General features: G+C 44.5%; 1 protein-coding gene across 10 annotated transcripts in view; it reads right to left on the reverse strand.

Annotated features, from left to right (window-relative positions):
• Positions 1-19,908, reverse strand: part of LOC101953438 (solute carrier organic anion transporter family member 1A2) — a 33,392-nt gene extending 13,484 nt beyond the window's left edge. For 2 of the 10 annotated variants that reach the window (XM_065568090.1, XM_024103162.3), the window contains exons 1-5: positions 19,798-19,908; positions 12,459-12,574; positions 11,031-11,172; positions 3,033-3,165; positions 1,417-1,526 (exon numbers count right to left, since the gene is read on the reverse strand). In XM_065568090.1, the coding sequence (XP_065424162.1) occupies positions 1,417-1,526; positions 3,033-3,165; positions 11,031-11,172; positions 12,459-12,518 (445 nt within the window). In that variant the 5' untranslated portion in view covers positions 12,519-12,574; positions 19,798-19,908. Of the gene's footprint in view, positions 1-1,416; positions 1,527-3,032; positions 3,166-11,030; positions 11,173-12,458; positions 12,575-15,935; positions 16,095-17,110; positions 17,516-19,797 lie in introns of those variants that run through there. The other 8 variants (XM_065568093.1, XM_024103160.3, XM_065568106.1 and 5 more) reach the window with 7 other exon arrangements.
• Between the last annotated feature and the right edge of the window lie 4,044 nt (positions 19,909-23,952).

Genomic DNA, 23,952 nt, shown 5'->3' on the forward strand with positions numbered 1-23,952 from the left:
GAGGCATTATGCTTGCTGCTACATCACTTTATGGTGTGCAACTTACTCCCTTAACACAGTCAGCAGTGTTGGCCACTGCCTAGGCCAGGTCTTTGCCTCCTCTCCACCCTATTGGGCTACTGTAACTTTGAGGTCAGTAGCAGACAATGGTGCCTGCATTCTTGTGAGCACAAGGTTCTGAAATTCTGCCTGGCCTTTAGGTGAAGGTCCTTGCACCATGTCTTCCTCTTCCAAAAGTGCTGTTTACCTGCATAAAAGCCTGGCAGAATTTGACCTCTAGATAATTCATGGAATAGATGCGTACCCTTAAAATGACAGACAAACACCTTTGTGAACCAAAAGTGAGAGATGATTGAAAAACAGCATTTCTGTCCCATGGAACATAATGATATTTCACCATTTGTTTTCATCCCAAATGAGTACAAAATATCAAAACTTTTCTTAAAATAAAAAAAGTTGTAGAAAATTTCAGTTTGGAAATGGTGCATTATATTTTGACATTTTTGATCAAAATGAAACATTTTGACAGTTCCAAAACAAAACAAAACTGGTTCTGGTTCCCTCTTTCCTGATTCTTTCCTATGGGTACTGCTACCTGGCTACACAACGTCTCCCATGATACACCATGGTCGCTCCCTGTAGCTTGCTGTGCTCACTGTTTTGGGTTCAACTCCCTGAAATGAAGCATTTTGTTTCAATATTCCTGATGGAAAATTTGCTGAAGATTATCTTTTCCTGCAGAAAATTGATTTTAAAAAAAATCTCATTTTCCAATATGAAAATGTTTCACTTGAAATTTTTCTACCAGCCCTCCTAAAAGCTTTTTTGCCTTTCAAGACCTGACTTAAGGTTCCCAAAACTGATGCCACCATTAGAGCTACCATGAAACTACAGGACTGAGCTAGCCCAAATTTCAACAACATTGTCAGGAGATTCAGTTTACAGTTGTATAAAACCAATATTTTGTGCTATCACTTAAACTGAAAACTCAGGCTGAAAGTTCATACAGAGCTATGCAAATCTACCAATGTTCATAGTGAAACCAAAATCATTTGCCCAAAGCAAATGACTGGGAATCAGGACTTCTGGGTTTTATTCCTTACTTGCATACTGATTTGCTGTGTAACCTAAGCAAACTGTTTAACTTCTCTGTGTATCATATTCTACCTTCATAAAATGAGGCGAACAATTCTCTAAATCCTCAGATGAAAAGTGATATGTAACACAAAGTGTGGTTGTTAAATAGCATGTAGTATTAAGTAGCATGCAGTATTTTAATTTTTCTTTAAGTTCCAGAACAGTGATGCACAACCGTGAAGAGCTTGAAGGCCATGTGCTTTATTAAATTGAGCCACAAAGAACGACCTAATAATGACATCCTGACAAAAGGAGCACTAGACATAGAAAGAGACGCACCTGCTGATTGTTTCTCCATATGTTTGAAGGACTGGCTTTGGTTTATGAGACACACGGACATGCTTGATGAAGAATTCTCTAATGGTGAAAGGGCAGTTTCATACTGATACCTGTTTGAGCCAAAATAAAATTAAGAGATAATATATCAGATCCAGCTCATAAAGCTATTCTCTTCTATTGAAGCTGTTTAGAAAAGGAATGAGCAGATATAATAAGAACCAAAACTGCATCAAAAGTTAATTGAATGTTCCATTCATTAACCAAAAGTCATCTCTGGAATAAAGAAACTGTCATACGCGATCAGACGTGTGGTCTATCCAGTCCAGTATTCAGTCTCTGACAGAATCCAGTATCAGAATTTTCAGATGAAGATGAAAGAAACCCCATAATAGAAACCTATATATTCTATATGTGCTGCAGCCAGAGAGCTGGGACTTGGAAAATCCATGTAGGAAAGAGTTGAATCAATCAAGGCCATAGGAGATGAAGCCATGAAAAAGGATTTTGTAGAGGGGGATACAAGTCAGTGATGTACATGTGTGATATTACTTGTGGTCATTTTAGGCATCATTACAAACATAGGAGAAAGAGACTTCAGGGCCAAGGAAATATAATAAGGTACACTCATAATTCTACTATGATATCCTAATACGATAGTAATAAAGGGCAATGCAACTTGGAGCTGCACATGCTGAGCCATTACAGAGCAGGGAGGTAATCATCCATGGTGACAGGTGCCCATTCTGATCAGGAGATGAAACAAAATGGAAGAACATAGGTTGCCCCATAGGCGCTGACTCCATGGGTGCTCCAGTGCTCAGCACCCACCTGCCACAGATGTTTACTGGCGCCGCTGATCAGCTGTTTGGTGGCTGGGGGAGGGCAGGGCCTTGGGGGCCTTGGGGGAGGGGTTGAAGAGGAGGCAGAGTGAGGGTGGAGCCTCAGGAGAGGGCAGGGGCAACTCTATGTATTTTGCTGCCCCAAGCACGGCAGTCAGGCGGCTTTCGGTGGCACGCCTGTGGGACGTCTACTGGTAACGCGGATTCGGCGGCATGCTTGCGGGAGGTCCGCTGGTCCCCGCCACCGAATTGCCGGCGCAGCCGCGGGACCGGTGGACCTCCCGCAGGCGTGCTGCCGAAGGCAGCCTGACTGCCGCCCTCCCGGCGACTGGCAGGCCGCCCCCTGCAGCTTACCGCCCCAGGCACACGCTTGGTGCGCTGGTGCCTGGAGCCGCCCCGGGAGAGGGGCAGAGTGGGGGTGGGAAGAGGCAGGGCAGGGGCAGGGCCTCGGCAGGGAGCAAGGTGGGGGAGGGGCCTTCGGGCAGAGCAGGGGTGGAGTACCCCCGAGAAAAAATAAAAGTCAGCACCTATCGGTTGCCCAGTAGAAATGTGACTCTCCCAACCATTAATCTGTGTTTAGGAAGTAGCTATTAACTTTTGAAGCTCTTGCAAAAAAAAAAAAAAAAAAAGACCTGATTCTGCTACCCTGAGTCATGCTGAGCGTACCTTACTCCACAAGTGGTCCTACTGATTTCAGTGGGACCACTTGTGGACTAACGTATTACTCAAGGTGAGTAAGGATACCACAGTCTGGTCCATCATTAGCTAAATACTCACCGTTCCATGAGAAAATGAGGTAGTGATATCAAAAGACAGCCAAAACACATAACTGTGCACCCCAAAGCAATTATTCTTGGTCTATGAAGTTTTGCACCAAAGTAACTCACAAATGCTATCACCAACAAGTTTCCTGCAGAAAGAAGAGCATAGTTCATTTTCACGTTTACATGCCAAGTTACCCTATTTGGGTGTTACTGTACTAGCAAGGGGATTGGCTAGATGAATTAAATAAGACTTTTCCATCTATGACGTCTGTGTTTTTTGCATAAAGGGTTAGGCCATAGTCTGATAATAGAATGTTAAATAAAGTAGAAATTATGACTAAAGAGGAGAATATCAACTGAGGCTGTCAGAAGAAGAAAACAACCACCAGCATACTAAATTACTGCCGTCAGTGCAGTTTCAGAGAAATGTAAATTACAAGTTAATGGAGAAAACACAGATGAATACAGAATCCATGTGAATTAGAACTGGGTGAAATGTATTCAGCAAATAAAAATTTGCCAAAAAATGCCTTTTTCAGGGCACTGGCACTATTTTCAAATTTGGGTCTAATTGAGCTATTAATTTCAGCTGAAAAACAATTGAAAACAAACATTTTGAAATGTCAAAATGGTTTGTTTTTAAAATGAAACAAAATATTGTTTTGAAACTACATTTTCTAAACAAACCTTTTTTTCCCATTTGGCATGGAAAAACAAATTTTAAATTCTGTTCAAAACTAACCAAATTTCCCCCCACCCCGCCGTATTTTTTTGTTTGGAAACCGAACTCAAAAATCTATTATTCTCTAAGGTCTGATGGGAATGCTACATAGTGTAGTCAGTTTGATATCCCCTTTATTTCTTCCCTGATTTGTGAGGAATAACATGGACAAAGAAAGTTTCCCATTAAATCATTTCTCTTTAGAGAGGGAACATTTCATGTGAGGAAAAGCTTTACGATATATTGTAAAAACTGTTTTCTAGAAACTAGGCCCTGCAGCTCCAAGATAGTACATGTCTTGGTATGTTGTTATTATTCTCTTAGGACACTTTCTATGTATACAAATTTTATTGCACAGATTTTAACACCCAAATGCAATGATGGGGAAAATGCAGAAATGTAAATCTAAGTACTTAAACGAACACATATAGAGAGAAGAATTGATTAATTTACATTAGTTGAAAAATAACTGAATGGGGAGAAAAAAGAGGTTACTGTACTGAATGTCATTATAAAATATAAATAGACTCAAAGAGCTTGATTCTGATCTCACTCACATCCATCTTATATCTGTGTAACTCCTATGACTTCACTGGATTTACTATACTTCGGATTTATACCAGTATAACTGAGAGCAGAACCAGACCCAAAATGATCCAGGGCAGGTATAATTTTTGATACACTTGTTAAGACATCCTCCTTTTTATAGGAAACACAGGAACTGCCATATCGGGATAAATCATATGTCCATCTAGTCTAGTATTAAGTCTCTGCCAATGGCCAGCACCAGCTGTGTCAGAGAAAGGTGCAAGAAATGCTGGCATATCCTTTTTATATATAATTGATAGTCAAACTGCATTGAGCCAGGAATAACACTCAAAAGTCCTACTTATACTTAAGTATGGGTGCAACTTTCTGCATTGGTGTATTACTATTGAGTTCATTACATGTGACATGTTAAGATTATTTTAATCCTGAAATTTTAAATCAGTCAAGATGACAATATCCACAAGTCTTTTCAGTTACATGTTCGTATTAATACCAGGGGCTAATTAGTTTTAAACCATCACCTTTTAAGACCCAGTATCAGTAATTTTGCCAATTTCCTTTTGTTAAAAGGTCAGATCTCACCAAAAGCATGAAACTATCCTGGGTGGGTTTGTATGTCCCTCACAGGTCCCTCCCTCCAAGGGCTCCATTCTCAGCTGCCTTATGGGACTGCATTGCAGGGTATGTCTACACTACAGGATTAATCCGAATTTATATAATTCTAATTTTGGAAACAGATTGTATAAAGTCGAATGTATGCAGCCACACTAAGCACATTAATTCGGTGGTGTGCGTCCATGTACCGGGGCTAGCGTCGATTTCTGGAGCATTGCACTGTGGGTAACTAACCCATGGCTATCCCATAGTTCCTGCAGTCTCCTCCGCCCATTGGAATTCTGAGTTGAGATCCCAATGCCTGATGGGGCCAAAAACATTGTCGCGGGTGGTTCTGGGTACATCCTCCCCCCTCTCCAGGTAAGCAACGGTAGACAACTGTTTCGCGCCTTTTTCCTGGGTGAACAGTGCAGACGCCATTCCACGGCAAGCATGGAGCCCACTCAGCTCAAGACAGCAGTCATGAACATTGTAAACACCTCGCGCGTTATTGTGCAGTTTATGCTGAACCAGAACCTGCAAAACCAGGCGGCAAGGAGGTAGGCTATGGCAGCGCCACGGCGAGAGTGATGAGGACATGGACATGGAATTCTATCAAACCGCTGGTCCCAGTGCTTTGGAGATCATGCTGTTAATGGGGCAGGTTATAGTATAACGCCGATACTGGGCCCAGGAAACAAGCACAGATTGGTGGGACTGCATAGTGTTGCAGGTGTGGGACGATTCCCAGTGGCTGCGAAACTTTCGCATGTGTAAGGGCACTTTCATGGAACTTTGTGACTTGCTTTCCCCTGCTCTGAAGCGCCAGAATACCAAGATGAGAGCAACCCTCACAGTTGAGAAGCAAGTGGTGATAGCCCTGTGGAAGCTTGCAACGCCAGACAGCTACTGGTCAGTCGGGAATCAATTTGGAGTGGGCAAATCTACTGTGGGGGCTGCTGTGATGCAAGTAGCCAAAGCAATCACTGAGCTGCTGCTACGAAAGGTAGTGACTCTGGGAAATGTGCAGGTCATAGTGGATGGCTTTGCTGCAATGGGATTCCCTAACTGTGGTGGGGCAATAGATGGAACCCATATCCCCATCTTGGCACCGGAGCACCAGGGTACTCAGTACATAAACCGCAAGGGGTACTTTTCAACGGTGCTGCAAGCACTTGTGGATCACAAGGGACGTTTCACCAACATCAACGTGGGCTGGCCGGGAAGGGTTCATGACGCTTGCGTCTTCAGGAACACTACTCTGTTTAAACGGCTGCAGCAAGGGACTTACTTCCCGGACCAGAAAATAACCGTTGGGGATGTTGAAATGCCTATAGTTATCCTTGGGGACCCAGCCTACCCCTTAATGCCATGGCTGATGAAGCTGTACACAGGCAGCCTGGTCAGGAGTCAGGAGCTGTTCAACTACAGGCTGAGCAAGTGCAGAATGGTGGTAGAATGTGCATTTGGCCATTTAAAAGGTCGCTGGCGCTTGTTACTGACTCGGTCAGACCTCAGCCAAACCAATATCCCCATTGTTATTGCTACTTGCTGTGTGCTCCACAATCTCTGTGAGAGTAAGGGGGAGACCTTTATGGTGGGGTAGGAGGCTGAGGCAAATCGCCTGGCTGCTTATTATGTGCAGCCAGACACCAGGGCGATTAGAAGATCACACCAGGAAGTGCTGCGCATCAGAGAAGCTTTGAAAACCAGTTTCATGACTGGTCAGGCTACGGTGTGAAAGTTCTGTTTGTTGAAAACCCGCCCCCTTGATTGACTCATTCCCTGTAAGCAAACCACCCTCCCCCCTTAAATCACAGCTTGCTTTTAAAGGAAATAAAGTCACTATCATTTAAAAATCATGTATTCCTTATTAATTTATTATAAACATAGGGAAAGAACCGACAAGGTAACCTGGGTGAGGTTTGGGAGGAGGATAGGAGGGAAGTAAAAGGCCACTGAAAAAATTCAATATAATGACAGCCTTTTGGTGGCTGAGGTGGAGTGGGAGGGTGCACGGAGCCTCCCCCCCCCCCGCGTTCTTACACGTCTGGGTGAGGAGGCTATGGAACATGGTGAGGGGGAGGGAAGTTATACAGCGGCTGCAGTGGCAGTCTCTTATCCTGCTGCCGTTCCTGAAGCTCCACCAGACGCCGGAGCATGTCCGTTTGATCACGCAGCAACCCCAGCGTTGCAGCCTGCCATCTCTCATCTTGAGCGTCCCTCATGACCTCACATTCACTGGCATCTTTCCTGTACTTAGATACCGTGTCCTTCCACTCATTCAAATGAGCTCTTTCATTGCAGGTGCATTCCATTATTTCCGAGAACATGTCGTCTCGTGTCCTCTTTCTCCGCCGCCTTATCTGAGATAGCCTTCGGGATGGAGGACGGAGGCTTGAAAAATTTGCAACTGCTGGAGGGATGAAAAAAAGGAGAGAAGTTTTTAAAAAGATACATTTTACAGAACAATGCTTATCTCTTTCATGGTGAACAACACTATTCACATTACATAGCACATGTGATTTCAGTACATGGTCGCATTTTCCATCTTAATATTGAGTGCCTGTGGCTTTGGTGTTAGAGATCACAGATGCAGGTCCAGGCAACAGAATTCAGCTTGCATGCGGCCATGGTAAGCCATTGTCTTTCGGCTTCTGCACCCTCCTTTCCCACATACCAAGCAAAGCCCGTTGACTGCTGCGGTTTTCCTGTTAACCTTCAGCAGCAGAAAACAAACTAACCCCCCACCCCAATCCAATTCTCTGGGATGATCGCTTTATCCCTCCCCCCACCGCGTGGCTGGTATCAGGGAAGATCCCTGCAGAAACCAAACTAACCCCCCGCCCTCCCCTCCCGCCATGAATTATCTGGGATGATCGCTGTACCCCTCCCCGCACCGCGTGGCTGGTATCAGGGAAGATCCCTGCTAGCCAAAGGCGAAAAGCTCAGCACCAATTCCCCCCCCCCCTCCGTAACCCTCTCTCCCCGCACTTGGCTAACTGCAGGGAAGGATTTCTTTTCGGCCACAGGCAAACAGCCCAGTAGGAATGGCCACCTCTCTCCCCTTAATTAAATTACCGTATTTCAACCAGGTTACCATGAGCAATATCACTCTCCTGAGGATTACACAGCGAGATAAAGAACGGATGTTGCTTGAATGCCAGCAAACACCGGGACCATACACTGCCAGGCTTTGTCATGCAATGATACCAGATTACTTGCTACTAGCATGGCGTGGTCAAGTGTCCTACCATGGAGGACGGAATAAGGCTGCACTGCCCAGAAACCTTCTGCAAAGGCTTTTGGAGTACCTCCAGGAGAGCTTCATGGAGACGTCCCTGGAGGATTTCTGCTCCATCCCCAGATACGTTAACAGACTTTTCCAGTAGCTGTACTGGCCGCGAATGCATCCCAAGTCCTCAGGGCAAATTAATCATTAAAAAACGCTTGCTTTTAAACCATGTTTTATATTTTAAAAGGTAAACTCACCTGAGGTCCCTTCCATGGGGTCATGGTCTTGGGTACTGGCTTGGGAGGATACTTCAGTCAGGCTGAGAAAAAGATCCTGGCTGTTGGGGAGAATGGAGTGCTGTGTGCTCTCTGCAAGCTCGTCCTCCTCCTCCTCCTCTTCCCCGTCCGCAGAATCCTCAGGTGTGGCTGATGAGATTACCCTCGCGTCGGAATCCACGGTCAGAGGTGGGGTAGTGGTGGTAACCCTCCCTAGAATTGCATGGAGCTCAGCGTAGAAGCGGCATGTCTGTGGCTCTGACCCAGAGCAACCGTTTGCCTCCTTTGTTTTATGATAGTCTTGTCTGAGCTCCTTGACTTTCAAGTGGCACTGCTTTGAGTCCCTATTGTGGCCTCTCTCCATCATACCCTTGGAAATTTTTTCAAAAGTTTTGGCATTTCGTCTTTTCAAACGAAGTTCTGCTAGCACTGAATCCTCTCCCCATATAGCGGTCAGATCCAGTACCTCCCATACGGTCCATGCTGGTGCTCTTTTTCGATTATCGGCCTGCATGGTTATCTGTGCTGATGAGCTCTCTGTGGTCACCTATGCTCTCCTGTGCTGGGCAAACAGGAAATGAAATTCAAATGTTCGCGGGGCATTTCCTGTCTACCTGGCCAGTGCATCCGAGTTCAGATTGCTGTCCAGAGCGGTCACAATGGTGCACTGTGGGATAGCTCCCGGAGACCAATACCATCGAATTGCAGCCACACTAACCCTAATTCGAAACGACAATATCGATTTTGGTGCTACTCCGCTCGTCGGGGAGGAGTACAGAAATCGATTTTAAGAGCCCTTTATTTCGAAATAAATGGCTTAGTTGTGTGGACGGGTGCAGGGTTAATTCGATTTAATGCTGCTAAATTCAAATTAAACTCATAGTGTAGACCAGGCCGCAGAGTGGGCAGGTAGGGGAGAGAAGTGGAAGGATCCTTGGCTCCATCCCCCACCATTGCATCGGCCAGCATCAATGAGCCAGCATTCCAGGGGAAATAATCTGTGCCAATTATGGGGCTAATGCAGATTCCTTCCCCCCGAAGCAAGGGGTAATCAGGACCTACACTGTAAAGTAAACCTTTTTAGAGTCAAAGTCTAATTCCTGCGCTGCTCCTGTAGCAGCTCAGTTACCTAGTGCCCTTTGCTCGAGGCTTGTGCCAAAGCCACAAATGAGCCCTATGTTTGTCCTTAACCGACCTCACTGATAGCAGCATTGGGCTGAGTAATAGCAGAGCTGAGAGCTTTTCGTACAATATCACAGGTATGATCCTTTTTTTTTTTTTTTTTTTTTAAAGACTCTTTTTGGATCTCATTTTGTCCCCACGCACCTAGAATCCCAGCTTTTAAAAGATCATATTGAATCTAGGTGCTGCAGAACACAAGCTTCCCTGAGTAATGGGTGGCCCATAGCTGCACTACCCAAGAAACAGACAAGGGAGGAAATTGTGACACTCAGAAGGATTCCTCCTTGCTCTGGGGCAAAATAATCTGCTGTAGATCTATACCTGTTGTGGAGGCAGGGGCCTGTCCGTTCCCTCTCCCTGCTGGTGTGGGAGATGGAGTATTGGCCCCAATAGGGGCTACTCTCCCCTAGCCAGCGCTGTATTATTGCCTAGGCCGACAAGGCCTAGGCCGGCAAATTTGCTGGGGCAGAAGCTCCCCTCCGCGCCCCACCCCCCTGCTCCAGCTCACCTCCGCCTCCTCTGCAAGTGCACCGCTGCATCCTGTTTCTCTCCCCTCCTAGTGCTTGCGCCGCGAAACAGCTGTTTCACGGGGCAGGGAGGGAGGGAGGAGGAAGGGGAATGCCGCGTGCTGGGGGAAGAGGTGGTGCGGGGGTGGGGATTTGGGGAAGGGATCCAATAAGGGAAGGGAGGGGGCGGAGTTGGGGCGGGGACTTTGGGGAGGGGTTGCAATGGGGGCGGGAAAAGGGCAGAGTCGGGGCGGGGCCAGGGTGGCAATTATTTCCCGGCCTAGGGGCGGCAAAATTATTAATCCGCCACTGCCCTTAGCCCTATGATCTATGAGGCAGGTAGCCAGAAACGGGAGTCAGGAGGGTGCCACAATTCCAGGGGACAATCCTGCTCTTAAGCATTGAAGTGTATATAGTTGTTTTCTGAAAAGTGACCAAAGAAATAGCACCTTCTTTCTCAACGGATCTGCTCCCTGTCTGTTCAGAGTCAAATCTCCAAACTTTATTTACAAAAGTATGTTTTTACAGTTTTGAGATCTGCCCACCTGTAAAACGAGGATAAAAGTACTTACCCGTGTAAAGAATTTTGAGATCATCTGATGAACAGTGCCATATAAATGTTAAACAGTATCTTTGGTGTTAAACTGGACATTCTATTGGCAAAATATAACAGTCAGGTGCTCTTTGGCAGCTCCTAAGTAGATCCAGGAGCTAGTTAAATCAGAGTTTGCATCTGCATTCCCTTCGTCACATAAATGGTCCCATTGATTTCAATGGGTCTAAATACACGAGTCACAGTTTATAGGATCTGGTCACAGACACATCTACAGGTCACACAGTGGCTGCGAAACCAGACAAACTTATGAAAAAAGGCAAGAGCCAAAACAGCCCCTCACCCAAGCTGTGGAAAAATACTGTTTTGTCAAAGAATATTAAAATAGATGATTACCAATTTCAAAGCTTCCATTAATAATGCCCACCAGAGAGGCTGGAATATTAAATCTTCTTTCTATCTGTGTGAGCATGCTATTCATGTAAGCCCCAGACATAGTTTTAGCTAGATATGCAAATGATGATGCCAGCAGAAATACCTGGGAGAGGAAGAGAAGAATACATGCACAAATTAACAAAAGTATTAAGTATTAAGGCATATTTCATAGCTACTTTCCCCAACAACGTTGTGTTTCCAGTGAAAGCTAATACATAGTCCTGGAGTTTTGAACTAAATACAAATTCAACTCCATACGCTTTATCTGCTGTACTTGTGCATAGTGTTCTGACTTCAGTGGGACTACGTGTGTGAATAAGGAGAGCAGGATTTTATGTTCCATCTGTTCACATACATCTGTGTTATCATTGCTGTTCATCCTTCAGAACCCTCGGATCCCCATTCTTCACCAGACACTACTTAACATGGAGTTCTACAGCCAAGGATATGTTAGAGGTTCATTTTTAGAAAATGTAGGTGTCAGCAATTTCCCCATTGAGCAAATGTCTGTTGCAAGATCGCCATCTGTGGGACTGAATAACACATGTGCCAAAGGAAAAAGAACCCCAACCAAGTTAGTGACCTGAAAGGCCTTTGGCTTTACTCATATGGGTCATCAGTTACTCACAGGAGCGGTCCCATTGGCTTTGAGAGGACTACTTGTGTGAGTAACTACTCTCCCCTGTGAGCAGGGTTCACAATCTGGCCCAAAGTTAGTAAATTTAAAATATTAATGGTAAATAATGATATGTCCTTTTTTCAAGTAAAGTTTAGTAATTGACAAGAGATGATTTAAATACAAATGCACTCATTTGCTGAGTGATGCCTTTACATCTGGGGGTATTACTTAGTAAACACGAAATAAAAATGATAATATTTTTAAGTAACTTCCAAACTTTTAATGATCATTTTCAAGCGTAGGAAAACTAGTAACAAACAGTGACTGTGAAATATTAATACAAAATGAAGCCTCTAAGCTTTTTAAAAAAAACTGGCACAATTCGGTATATTCAGAGCAAAATATTAGTTCATTTTTGAGTCCACCTCTGACATGTCACCTTTGCCAAGAATCCTTTAGCAGTTTCCAGAAATGAGGTGTCTATAGCAGAAGAAGGGAAATCCCCTCAGTCCCTCTTTCAGTTTGGAGGGGAGTTTTAACAAGGAGCTTTCAGGTGCTCCCTCCAGTGCGTCACAGAGCTTAAAGCGATGGACATTAAACAACATTTTACAATAAACTATGTTTGAACTTTATGGTTAACTGTGAGCTTTAAAAATAATCAGTGCTTGCAACCTTTGTACCTAAAATTCCATTGGTTTATAACTTAACCTAGGGGCAAGCAGCTACAACAACAACTGGGTGTATAAAAAATAAAATAATTAAAAGATCACCTTAAGCTTGGAAATACAGCAAAATTTCTCAGTTGCAGCTGGTTTCTTAGTTTCTTTCATGTTGCTTTTTTAAGGTGGCTCTGGATGTTTGCTTGTGAAAATTTCTAATGATGCTACTATCGTATAAAAGAAAGTAAAGAAACCATAATAAAGGAATATTCTCAAAAATACAACAAAATCCTTTTGAGATTCAATAATGTCACTAAACTGGAGCTGTTTCCATCCAAAATAGTGAGCACAATTAAATAAATACATAAATAAGAAATTAGACCATTATGGAAATTAATTATAAACTTTTCTAATTTAGAAATTTTAAGACATGAAGCTCAAAACTCCAAGGTGTTGGCCACCTCTTATGAGATAATAACCACCAATGGCGATTAAAAGCAAGCAGATGCCTGCATTCTGCCTTAGCAGGATGAGGCCCTTGGCTGATGGTCTCTGGGGCTCACTTGTGAAGTGATCATGTATGCATAATAGAGAAGGAAGATAGACTACGGCTTTGAGCTGGTAGCCAATGGCCATGCATTCTGATATCCTGTCTCCAATAATAGCCAGTACCAGAGGCTTTGGAGGAAGGAGCAAAAACCTATTATGGACAATTATATACTAACCTGCTCATACAGGATGTTTATTCCCAACCACTGTCAATGAATGGTTAAGGTATACCCTGAAGCACAAAGGTTTCTATCTGTCATGATTTTTTTATCCTATCTAATTTAACTATGCATGTTCTTATTATCCATATCAATGTCATCTAGTCCTATTCTGAATGCTACTATGACCCCAATCCAACTTCCACTTAAGTCAATGGAAGTTTTTCTATTCAGTTTAATGGAAGCTAGATTGGGACCTAATCTCTTGGTTTCAAGTTGTATGGGGGGAAGGGGAGAACAAAAACCCCTGGACTGTCCTAAAATATGGAACTGAACTGAACCAGAAACAGTATTCCCATAAAACTTTTGATAAGTATTCCACTCTACTTGATTCGTTTGCTCAAAGAGCCTCCTACCTTTACTGATTCTTCCTGGTATTTTAGTAGATCTAGCAGCTCTGCTAAGCCAGCTGCTGTCTTCAAATCTCATGCCTTCTGGGACTTCTCCAAAATGTGAGAGGAGAAAGGGCAATACTTTCTGGGGCACCACTGACCTGGAAAAGCCCCTGAGTGTTTGAGATTTAACTACAGCAGAAAGCCAGAGCGAAGCAGAGAAAATGCCAGAATTGAAGGAATTTACCTTCAATGACTGTTGTCAAAGATCGCCTTCCTCTGCAGCATGAGGCTGTGCCGAACTGGGACTGTTCTTACTGTGGTCTGTGAATGCTGACAGGGGAGTGTGCCTAGGATAGTCTGCATTGGGGGATGGGAGACTGACAGATGGAGAATACCTGAGCATGTAACATGAGAACCCAGGAAGGGGTTAGAGGCCAGGTGACACCTTTGCCTGGGAAACTGAACAAAGGCTGTGGGAGGGGTCGCTGAAAGCAGAGTCTCAGAAGCGGGCTGGTGAGGTGGCTGGGAGGCAGAGAGGGCTCTGACCTCCCAAGGGGGGCTGGGGTGCCCGAGGACCCCAAGATGGACCTAACTGAGGGGTATCCTGTTGTCTGTGCCTGCAAGACCTGTCTTGGACTGTGTCCCTGTCTTCTAAATAAACCTTCTGCTTTACTGGCTGACTAAGAGTCATGGTGAATCGCAGGAAGCTGGGGGTGCAGGGCCCTGAATTCCCCCACACTCCATGACAGAGGCACGGGTCACTTGTAGGTTTATACTAGTGTAAATGGTGGATTCTCTGTAACTTGAAGTCTTGAAATCATGGACTTCAATAACTCAGTCAGAGGTTAGGGGTCTATTACAGGAGTGGGTGGGTGCGGTTCCATGGCCTGCAATGTGCAGGAGGTCAGACTAGACGATCACAATGATTCCTTCTGGCCTTAAAGTCTATGAGTCTATGAAAGGGCTTCATTAACTCAAGTTATATATACAGTTACCAGCTGACTGTAAGGGAAGGAATGTGTACAAAATAGGAGTGAGCTGGAGCTCAGCCAGGCCCTAACTTATGTAAGGCCGGCGGCAGCGGGCGGGATAGAACCTGGGGCTTCTGGAGCTTAGTAAATGAGCCTCTACTGCATGAGCTAAGAGCCATATAGCTGTAGAGCACACTCATTAATCTCTCTCTAAGTGGTCTCGGTGCCACTAGGTGGAATGGAACAGAACACAACACCCAGGAGATTTATGGGTTTTAGGGCAAACTTGCCCTAGCTGAGGAAGTGTGTCCCAAGCGTCAGAGACTTCCCAGTTGAAATCCCAGACAAGCCCCCACTTGTAACACCAACAGACCCCGATCGTCAGCGGGCGGGATTGAACCTAGGGCCTCTGGAGCTTAGTGCATGAGCCTCTACTGCAAGAGCTAAAAGCCATATGGCTGTTAGCTAAGACTGTAGAGCACACTCATTAACCTCTCTCTAAATCAGGGGTGGGCAAACTACGGCCCGCAAGCCACATCCGGACCATCAGACCATTTAATCTGATCCTCAGCTCCCTCCAGGGAGCGGGATTGGGGGTTAGCCCCGCTCCGGCGCTCCAGCTGGGGAGCGGGGTCGGGTGCTTGCCCCACTCCGCGTGGCTCCCAGGAAGCAGTCATCACGACCCCCCTACGACTCCTACGTAGTACACGGAGATGTGGCCAGGTGGCTCTGCGCACTGCCCTGTCTGCAGTGCCACGCCCGCAGCTCCCATTGGCCGCAGTTCCCTGCAGGGGTGGTGCCAGCCGACGGGGCACTCCTGAGCCCCTTCCCCAGCCCCAATCCCCTGCCACAGTCTTGATCCCCCCTCCCACCCTTGATCCCAGCCCAGCGCCCCCTCTTGTACCCCAAGCTCTTCATTCCCAGCCACACCCCAGAGCCTGCACCCCCAGTCAGAGCCCTCACACACAACCTGTGCCCCAACAGCCTGCCCCATCGCTGATCCCCCTCCCACCCTCTGAACCCATTGGTCCCAGCCTAGAGCACCCTTCTTCACCCCAAACCCCTCATCCCCAGCCCCACCCCAGAGCCCACACCCCCAAACAGAGCCCCTCACATCCCTCCCCCACACTCCAACCCCCTGCCCCAGCCCTGATCCCCCTCCTGCCCTCTGAACCTCTTGGTCCCAGCCTGGAACCCCCTCCTGCATCGCAAACCCCTCATCCTCAGCCCTACCCCAGAGCTGTCACCTCCCCCCGCACCCCAACCCAGAGCCCCCTCCCGCACCCTGAACTCCTCATTTCTGGCCCCACCCCAAAGCCCGCACCCCCAGTTGGAGCCCTCACCCCCTCCTACACCCCTACCTCCAATTTCATGAGCATTCATGGCCCGCCATACAATTTCTATACCCAATGTGGCCCTCAGGCCAAAAAGTTTGCCCACCCCTGCTCTAAGTGGTCTCAGTGCCACTAGATGGGACAAAACACCACACCCAGGAGGTGTGTGAGTTACACTTACACCAGGAATGGATGTGGATTTATCAGTTCATCTCTTTCATCTCTTCTACTCTGCTTTATGATGTATTCTGGCTTTCCGTGCTCCTCGCAACCTACTTCACCTTACTGATCACAACTAAAAAAAAAAAAACATCCTCCAGTAGATCTACCAGTTGCACTCAACTGCTCTTTCACAGTCTCTCTCTTTAATCCTACGGGATCGATCTCGTGGAACTGTAATTTCCACAGCAATGTTAATCCTTTCAAATATATTTCTTCATTAACTTAATTCTTGGCTGATTCGCTAGCATTAACCCATATTACAGTCCAGCTTTCATCTCTTCATTTTCAGCCTTTAATGAAGCTATACAGTATTATAACATTCATTTAACTATTTGCACTAACTAATGTAAGTGCTCCAGCATTTTAGACCATTACTATAGTAGAATAAATGCTGTTTGTTTTTTATTTTGTAAGTGTAAGCGGGGGAATGGTCCCGCTATTGTGGGGAACTTTCCTGGCTTCTGCACTACCCCGGTGAAGTGGGCTAGCGAAAGGATCCGAGTCCTCGCTCCCACTTCCTTTACCCAGAGGCCTCCCTGCCCTTGAGGACTCCCCTTCCACTCTCCTGTCTGGCAGTGTCCTCGTAAACCCCGACAAGGCTGGGCCCAGGATTCCTGGGGGGCTCGACCCCCAACCCTGCTGTGGTCACCCAGGACAGGGGCTAGGGTGTCCCCACTCCAGGCTACTCTCTTTGCACTGGGCACCTCCCTGACCCACTGATTATTTCATACAATTTAAAGCAAATACAAGTTGTTTAATTAACAATTAATTTTAAAAAAGAATAAGGAAAAATGGGAAAGGTTAAAGGAAAACACATCACCCCGCTCTGTGGCAGGGAACATTACAACCAGTGTCTCTGGTACGTCAGGGCAGTTCAGTCTGTTCCTTGTAGGTCCCAGGCCTGCTTCTCAGGCCCTGTCTGTGCTGCAGGGACGCTGTGGGTTGGACACTTGCTCTGGTGGTGGCCACACGCTCTCAGGCTCTAGGTGGCAGGACCCTTCTTCCCAGCGTCGCCCCCGCCCCGTCGGGGTTATGATCCCCCTGCAAGTCTGGCCTGCAAGGCCTCTTGGCTGAGGCGTCTCCCTGTGCTGGGTCCACTGCCCAGGGTCCCCCTCACTCTCCCCAGCTGCTCACCACACTCAGACTGCACACGGCTCCAGCTCCAGCCCCAGCTCCGGCTCCACTCTGCCTCAGAACGGCTGCTGCTGCTGCTCTGCCTCCAGCTCCCTGGGCTGCTTCTCTGGCCTCTCTGGCTCTGGTTGCTGCAGCTCTGCCCCCAGCACAGCTCTGCTCTGCAGGCTGCTTCTGTGACTCTGCTCCCAGCTCTGACCTGCTTCCTGGCTGCTTGTCTGGCCCCTCTGGCTCTGGTTGCTACAGCTCTGTTCCCAGGGCAGCTCTGCTCTCTCTGGGCTGTGCTCTGGCTTTGGGGCTGCAGCTCTGCTCCCAGCAGCTCAGCTCGGGCCCCTGCTCTCTCCTTAGCTCGGCCCCACTCTGTCTGACTCAGGCCATTCCAGTTCACACGGAGGACGGGACCCCCCCGGCCTCCTGACTCCCTGATTAGCCTGCCCGCCCTGTCAATCAGGCTGATCTGGAGCATTGGCCTCTCCCCATTGTTCCTGGGGACTGTCAGTCTCAGGCTCCTGATTTGCCATCGACCCTTCCCCTTTTAGTGCTGGGAGGTAGCCAACCAAAACACCCCCACTGAGTGTTAGTAAGGGGGCAACAGTCCCCTTACATAAGGCAAACCTATCTACTTGCAAATTTTATTCCACTGCCAGGATTAAATTACAGAGAGACAAGGTGGGTAAGGTAAAGAAGAGAACTGTGTAGCTCAAAAGCTTGTCTCTTTCACCAACAGAACTTGGTCAAATAAAAGCGATTACCTCACCCCCCTTGTGTCTCTAATATCCTGGACAAACATGGTTATAACATCAGTGCAAAGAATTAAATTCTGATTATTAGGCTGAACAATTATTTGCTGAGTTTGATCACGAGAAAATGTATGCCTTATCTTATGAAGATTTTGGCACATACAGCATGCCATAGCATGGGTAGCAGTATGTAGGCTACAGCAGTCTCCTGGAGGCCACTATGTCCTTCCTCCCCAGATACTGGGTGGAGAAAAGGTAGTCTGGGGCAGGTAATGGGTGGATCCTTGGTTCTGCCAACATGCCAACCAGTTCAGCTGCACTGGCATATATGAGGACATATGCTGTGTTAGCTATGGGATTGGCCCCTGTGGGAGCAGAAGGAAACCAGGAGACAGATTATGATTCAGAATTGCAATCAACTTTCTGGTCTCCTCTTGGGGCATCACAACGTATTGTCCTACATATGGGGCAGTCTGGAAAATGGCAATTTTGCCCTTAATTAGTATTTATTACCTGCCTTTGAAGCACAACTGTTAATTCTAATCTGTATTTTTTAAAAGTTATTTGTGTAAAGTTACTTTTAATCTGTTTTTGAGTGGGAGGGATGATCACCTAAAAGTCATAATTGTCATCCAACCATATCATTTCCAGCAATATTCCTGAGACAGGGTGGAGGGTACAGTGGATAATAGTCCTAGCTTTCAAATGTTTTTGTGGCTTCGTGTCCCAAATGCTTAGTCATATGCTGCTTAAGCAAACACAGATTTATAGAGATCTCTCTGTAGCTTCCTTACCTAAAGTCCATTGTCAAAAGGCATTCAGTGACTTAAGTAACTAACCTAAAGTCTGAATTACAAATTTAACAATCAATGCACAACGTGAAATTCACTTTTGTGAACATGGATGAATTGAAATTCATTTTTGAAGTCTAATGACTGATTGCCAGTAATTTTTCCTTCTATTTGTTCAGCTCTCATTTCAATCTCCCTGCCGTAACAACTTTGCCCTAAAAATGGCTGGTAGTGTGATAAACAGATTACTGCTTTCAGTCTAAAAGCTGTAATGTTGATGTTAAACATTTAGTTTGAACAAATAGTTAAGCCTTTTTTTAAAATCAGGCGTGTGCTCTTTTTACCTTCTTTATGATGTAAAAAGAAAGTAGGGAGCAGAAGGGAAGGGGCATCTGTCTGATTGTTACCTTCAAGTATCAGGAATACCAACTATGAGTTTTCCTGTGTTTAGAGGAAGATGTGTTTATTGAGTGATCTTACACCTAAATTGAAGGCCTTAGGGTGCTGAATTTTAACAGAGATGTCCTTTATCCAAAATATTAATTGGCCATTGAAGTTAAATAGGTGGTGACAAATAAATAAATAAATTAGATTTTTGTTAACCTGACTAAAGATTTCTTCTTGTTTTGAATGCTCAAATTTCACTTTCCTGACTGTTGAAATGACATAATTTCACTAATTTTCCAGCCATTATAGTCTTCTGGGAAGACAGGACTTGAATTTCTAATGTAAAACTAAACAACAACAGAACCAAGCAGAACACAAAATCTTTCAGGTCACCTTTATAAACCCAGTTTTGTTTTATTTCTTTGTAGGACACCTTTAAGATTTCTCAGCTTTTTAGAGACATATCTTTGCAGTCAACTATCTGAGGTACTGAGCCAATGCCAATACATTACCAGTTGGCATAACTATTTTGCACAGACAATGTGATGACTTTAAGTTAATCTTTTGTGTACAAAGGCAATTTCCTGGCAAAATAGACATAACTAACAAATTTTAAGAAATTCTTAAAAACCACTTAAAACTGCCAATCCTGTTTTAATAAAATCAATTCAAACTCTGCTAACCAAGTAAATTATATTGGGGAAAACAAATTTTATGAGCATTTACGAGCAATTTTATGAGCATTATAACAGAAAATTTGTCATCTACTTACTGAACTTGCCAAGTCATCTACTTACTGAACTTGCAGAGTTGTCTGAAGAAGTGATTGATAATGTCCCTTCAAAAAAGAGACTTTGCTCTTAATCCTAATTTGTTGAAAATTAAGCCCTGTGCAGTAGCCAAAGTCCTGTTTTAGTCAAACATTTACAGTTTAGGATTTTAATTCAGCTTGATTTGATAGGAGCAATTTTCTGCTTAGGTTCACACTCTGGACCTCTATACTGAGCTCAGATATGCCCATGTTGAAAATAATGGATTAATCAATGTATTTGAATGGGCCACAATTTAAGTTATTTATACAATAAATTATAGTTCTGTGGATTCAGGCTTCTTATTATTTTATCATCATTTTTATTACCATAACGTCTAGAGGCCACAACAGAAGTCAGAGCCCCACTGAGCGAGGCATTGTACAAACCTATAGTGAGAGACAATCCCTGCCCCAAAGCAGACATGTAAGCATGTAATGTAAGCAGACAAAACAGACAGAGGGTCGGATGAAAAACAGAGACAGAGAGAGATGAAGAGACTTGCCCAACGTCACATAGCAGATCTGTAGCAGAGTCAATCCTACAAAATGTGTTATAACAGTTACCATACAGCATGACATACTCATCTGTGCTAGCACATACTGAAAGTGGAATGTAGTTTGGCCAGTTTGGGGGGGCTTTAGTCACTGTAACAGGGAGAGGGTATGTGATTTGTCCAGGGGGCACTGTGGTCTAGTAAATCAGGGATTAGATTGAGCATTAGGAGAAATGCATTCTAATTCTAGTTCTGACACAGTCTTCCTATATAACCTTGGGCAAGTCAACCGAGTTTGTTTACCCTTATGTAAGATGAGGACATTGATATTTACCTGCCTCACAGTGTGTGCTACTAATACGTGTAAAGAGCCATGTAAGTGCTAAGTGTTATTAAGGTCAGTGACGAAGGAACTCATGAATTCCTGGCCCCCAGCTGCATGGTCAATCCACTGGAGCACATGGTGAGGTTGTCTCTTTTCTCCCATCTGCCTTCAGGCCAAGAACTCATAAATGTGTATTTTAGAGAGAGTAGCTTTTCAGTTTCACAGATAGAGGGAAACAGTTTGCATGAAAATCTGTAGAAAATTTTCCAATATGTGAAAATTTCACACAAAAGTTGTAATCGAATGAGAGCTACTGTTCTGCTTTCAAATTTACATTCATGGTGGCCTCCTATTTGCTGGCTGTGCTAAGAAAATTTGGTCAGTTTTCTTTTAGATTATTTAATTAAAAATAGAAACACTATTAACCCTTAGTTTTCTTGTGCAAAGTCTTTATGCTTACACATTATTTCCCTATAAGATGTAGAGTAGTATGTATTGGAGATGGTTGCATTTTAAATGCCAACCCAATTTCTCAGTTACTGCTTTGGAGAATAAAATATTAGCAATGACAGAATAATAGAAAAACATAAAGATAATGACCCATATGCTTCCTGCCCACATATTGCATGCTGTGGAGTGAAGACAACACAATTAAAAAGCCATGGGGCACCCGATGCATTTGGAGCATTGCCTCCAGAGATGTCAATCATGTGACTGCAACAGTCCATCCATGCAAATCAGATTGCAGAAGCAAGGCCTAATTAGCCTAATAAAGTTAATTTGGAGACAATAGGGATTGGGGAAAATAATCCAATAAAAGGTGTTTTAATTAATTAATTAATTAGATCCCATGCCTTCAAACCAGTTTTTATTTATTCTTCACTTCATGTTTAGCAGACACTATTTTCATTGTATCTTGGTGCTAATCTCTTCTTCTGTATGCCTCTCTCTCCACACACACATACCCAACTATTGTGCCATTAACCATTAGCTAATTATAGGGTATTTTATTTTTTTAATTCTTGTCTATTTATTCTAAGCAATAGTCAAAGTTTTTGTACAATGGGTCAGAAAAGGCCATATTTTCAAAAGTTTGTATTCCAGTCATACTTATGCAGCTGTCCATTTTAATGCACATGAACTTTTGAAATTATGCCCCACAACATGTTAGGCTTTGGAAAACAAGCAAACAAAACAGTAGCAGAAAAGCCCTGATCTTTGCTAAATAGACATGGATAAAATCTGAAGGAGAGCATCTTATTATGTAATTTTTAAGGGCAACCCTTACTCAAGTGAGGAGTCCTTTCTCACACAAGTAATCCCATAAACTTCCACAGGATTATTTTCATGAAAAATTGCTGCTTAGTGTTAGTAAGACAGCAGACTCAGGCCCTAAATGATAAGGGAATTACAAGCAGTAGTGAGCAAAATAAATACATCTATAAAAACTAGATAGCAGATACTTGACAATTTCCCTTAAAGTACTTATTTTCTTATCACAGAAAAACAATCTAGGCAGCAGTTTAAGTAATTTATGGCATGCGCCTACAGTAGTTATGGTTCCATGGCCCCAGTTTAGAGAGCTCTGCTTTTACACTGAGCATGTCATAAACAATCTGCATTTTAGAATCTTAAAACAAATAATTGCCCTCTTTTCTGTTTACAAAAATACCCACATTTTCTATTTTAAAGACTAATGCATCTTCAGAAAGACGTCAAATTAATGTATATTCTGGTTTATCTGAACTGAGAGTTGACATTCAATTGCCTACGTTTCCAGAGATTCAGATTGCTCATTATACAAGACTTGTTTCCGGTACACTTTGCTTAAACTTAATACTCCCAAACTCATTTTTAATTTGCCCTAATTTGGTCAGCTTGCACAACTGTATTTTCAATGTACCCAAGGGGGTTCTGACTTCATGGAAGATTCATTTAGATTCTTTTGTTCTATTTTTCTTAAGGCATCGTGAAGATAGAAAAACTAAGTGGCAGCAAGGTGGGCCTCAAGAAGGGGGCTGAGTGGGACCGGGGGTGGAGTGTGGGCAGAGTTTCATGGGGAGGAAGCTGAGTGGGGACGGGCCTCGGGGTGGGGCCACAGTCCAGGTGTGCACAGCCTCCCCAAATGGAGGAGTCACACATCACCCATGTTGTGGGCTGCCCTAGGGTGTAGTGAAGTCCATAGGCATGCTGAGTAAGGCAGCTGTAAATTACAGTAGCTTCCATGTCAGCTGCCTGCTGACCTAGAATCCGAGCGACACTCAAGTGGCTTAAAGCCATCCTTCCCTCTGTGCTGCACGTCCTGTGAGGCACAGCACAGAATCCGCCGCTCAGAGTTCTGCTTTCATTTGGCTAAGTACCCAAAGTGTGGATGCATGTCTTTGCCTTTTGGGATGATCTGCAAAAACCGGACTGGGAATCTCACAAAAACAATCTCTGTCAAGTAGTTTCCTATACATATGGCCCCTAATTGGGCTGGAAATAGGTATAGTGAAAACAGTTGTCCTTGTGGTATTGGGGGTCTTTCTCTTCCAGACCCAGTTAGAGCTAGGAAACACAGAGAGAGGATGAAAAATAATGAGATAGTAGGCAAGTTAACTGAAGTTTTTTCATTTAAAGCAGTGTTGGTTCAGGAAGTTGTCACAATAGGTTGAAACAGGAGAGGGAGATCTCACTGCATTGGGGAACTTTCAAGAACACTGCTTTCCCAAGCCAGGCAGAGGAGGCAAAGCTTCCCTCTGCATTTAGCAGAGGGTGAGGAGCTGTGCTCTCCCCTAAACACATGCACACTCTCTTACTTTAACCCCCGAGTTTAGATTTTGAGTGTGAGGTGGCTTAGGGGACAGTCTATTCTTATCTGAAAGACTGCATTGCCTAGTGGTTAGATCATGGCTTCAGGAGTTAGTGCGGCTTTGTTTCCCAGTCTGCCACTGACTGACTGACTGACTGTAGGCAAGCCACTTAAACTCCCCCTGCCTCAATTTCTCCCTCTGTAAAATGGGAATAATAGTAATTCAGCACATTCAGTTCTTCAGATGAAAACTACTCTGACATAAGTACAAACTATTATTAACTATTATTTTATTTTAATTATTATCCCTGGTAATTTAGATAGAAGCCAAAGTCTATCAGAACACTATTTAGCGTAATAATTTCCATTATGTATTGTATTATCATTGTTTTCTAAATAAAACAGGTTGATGTCTTCCAGCCATGTGGTAAATTTACTAAGACATTCTGTTACACAAACTTCTATTTTTAAATGTTAGGAAACATAAAATGTTGCGGCTGTCAAAG

Source organism: Chrysemys picta, chromosome 1 (assembly GCF_011386835.1).
Source record: "Chrysemys picta bellii isolate R12L10 chromosome 1, ASM1138683v2, whole genome shotgun sequence".
NCBI classification, from domain to species: Eukaryota; Metazoa; Chordata; order Testudines; family Emydidae; genus Chrysemys; species Chrysemys picta.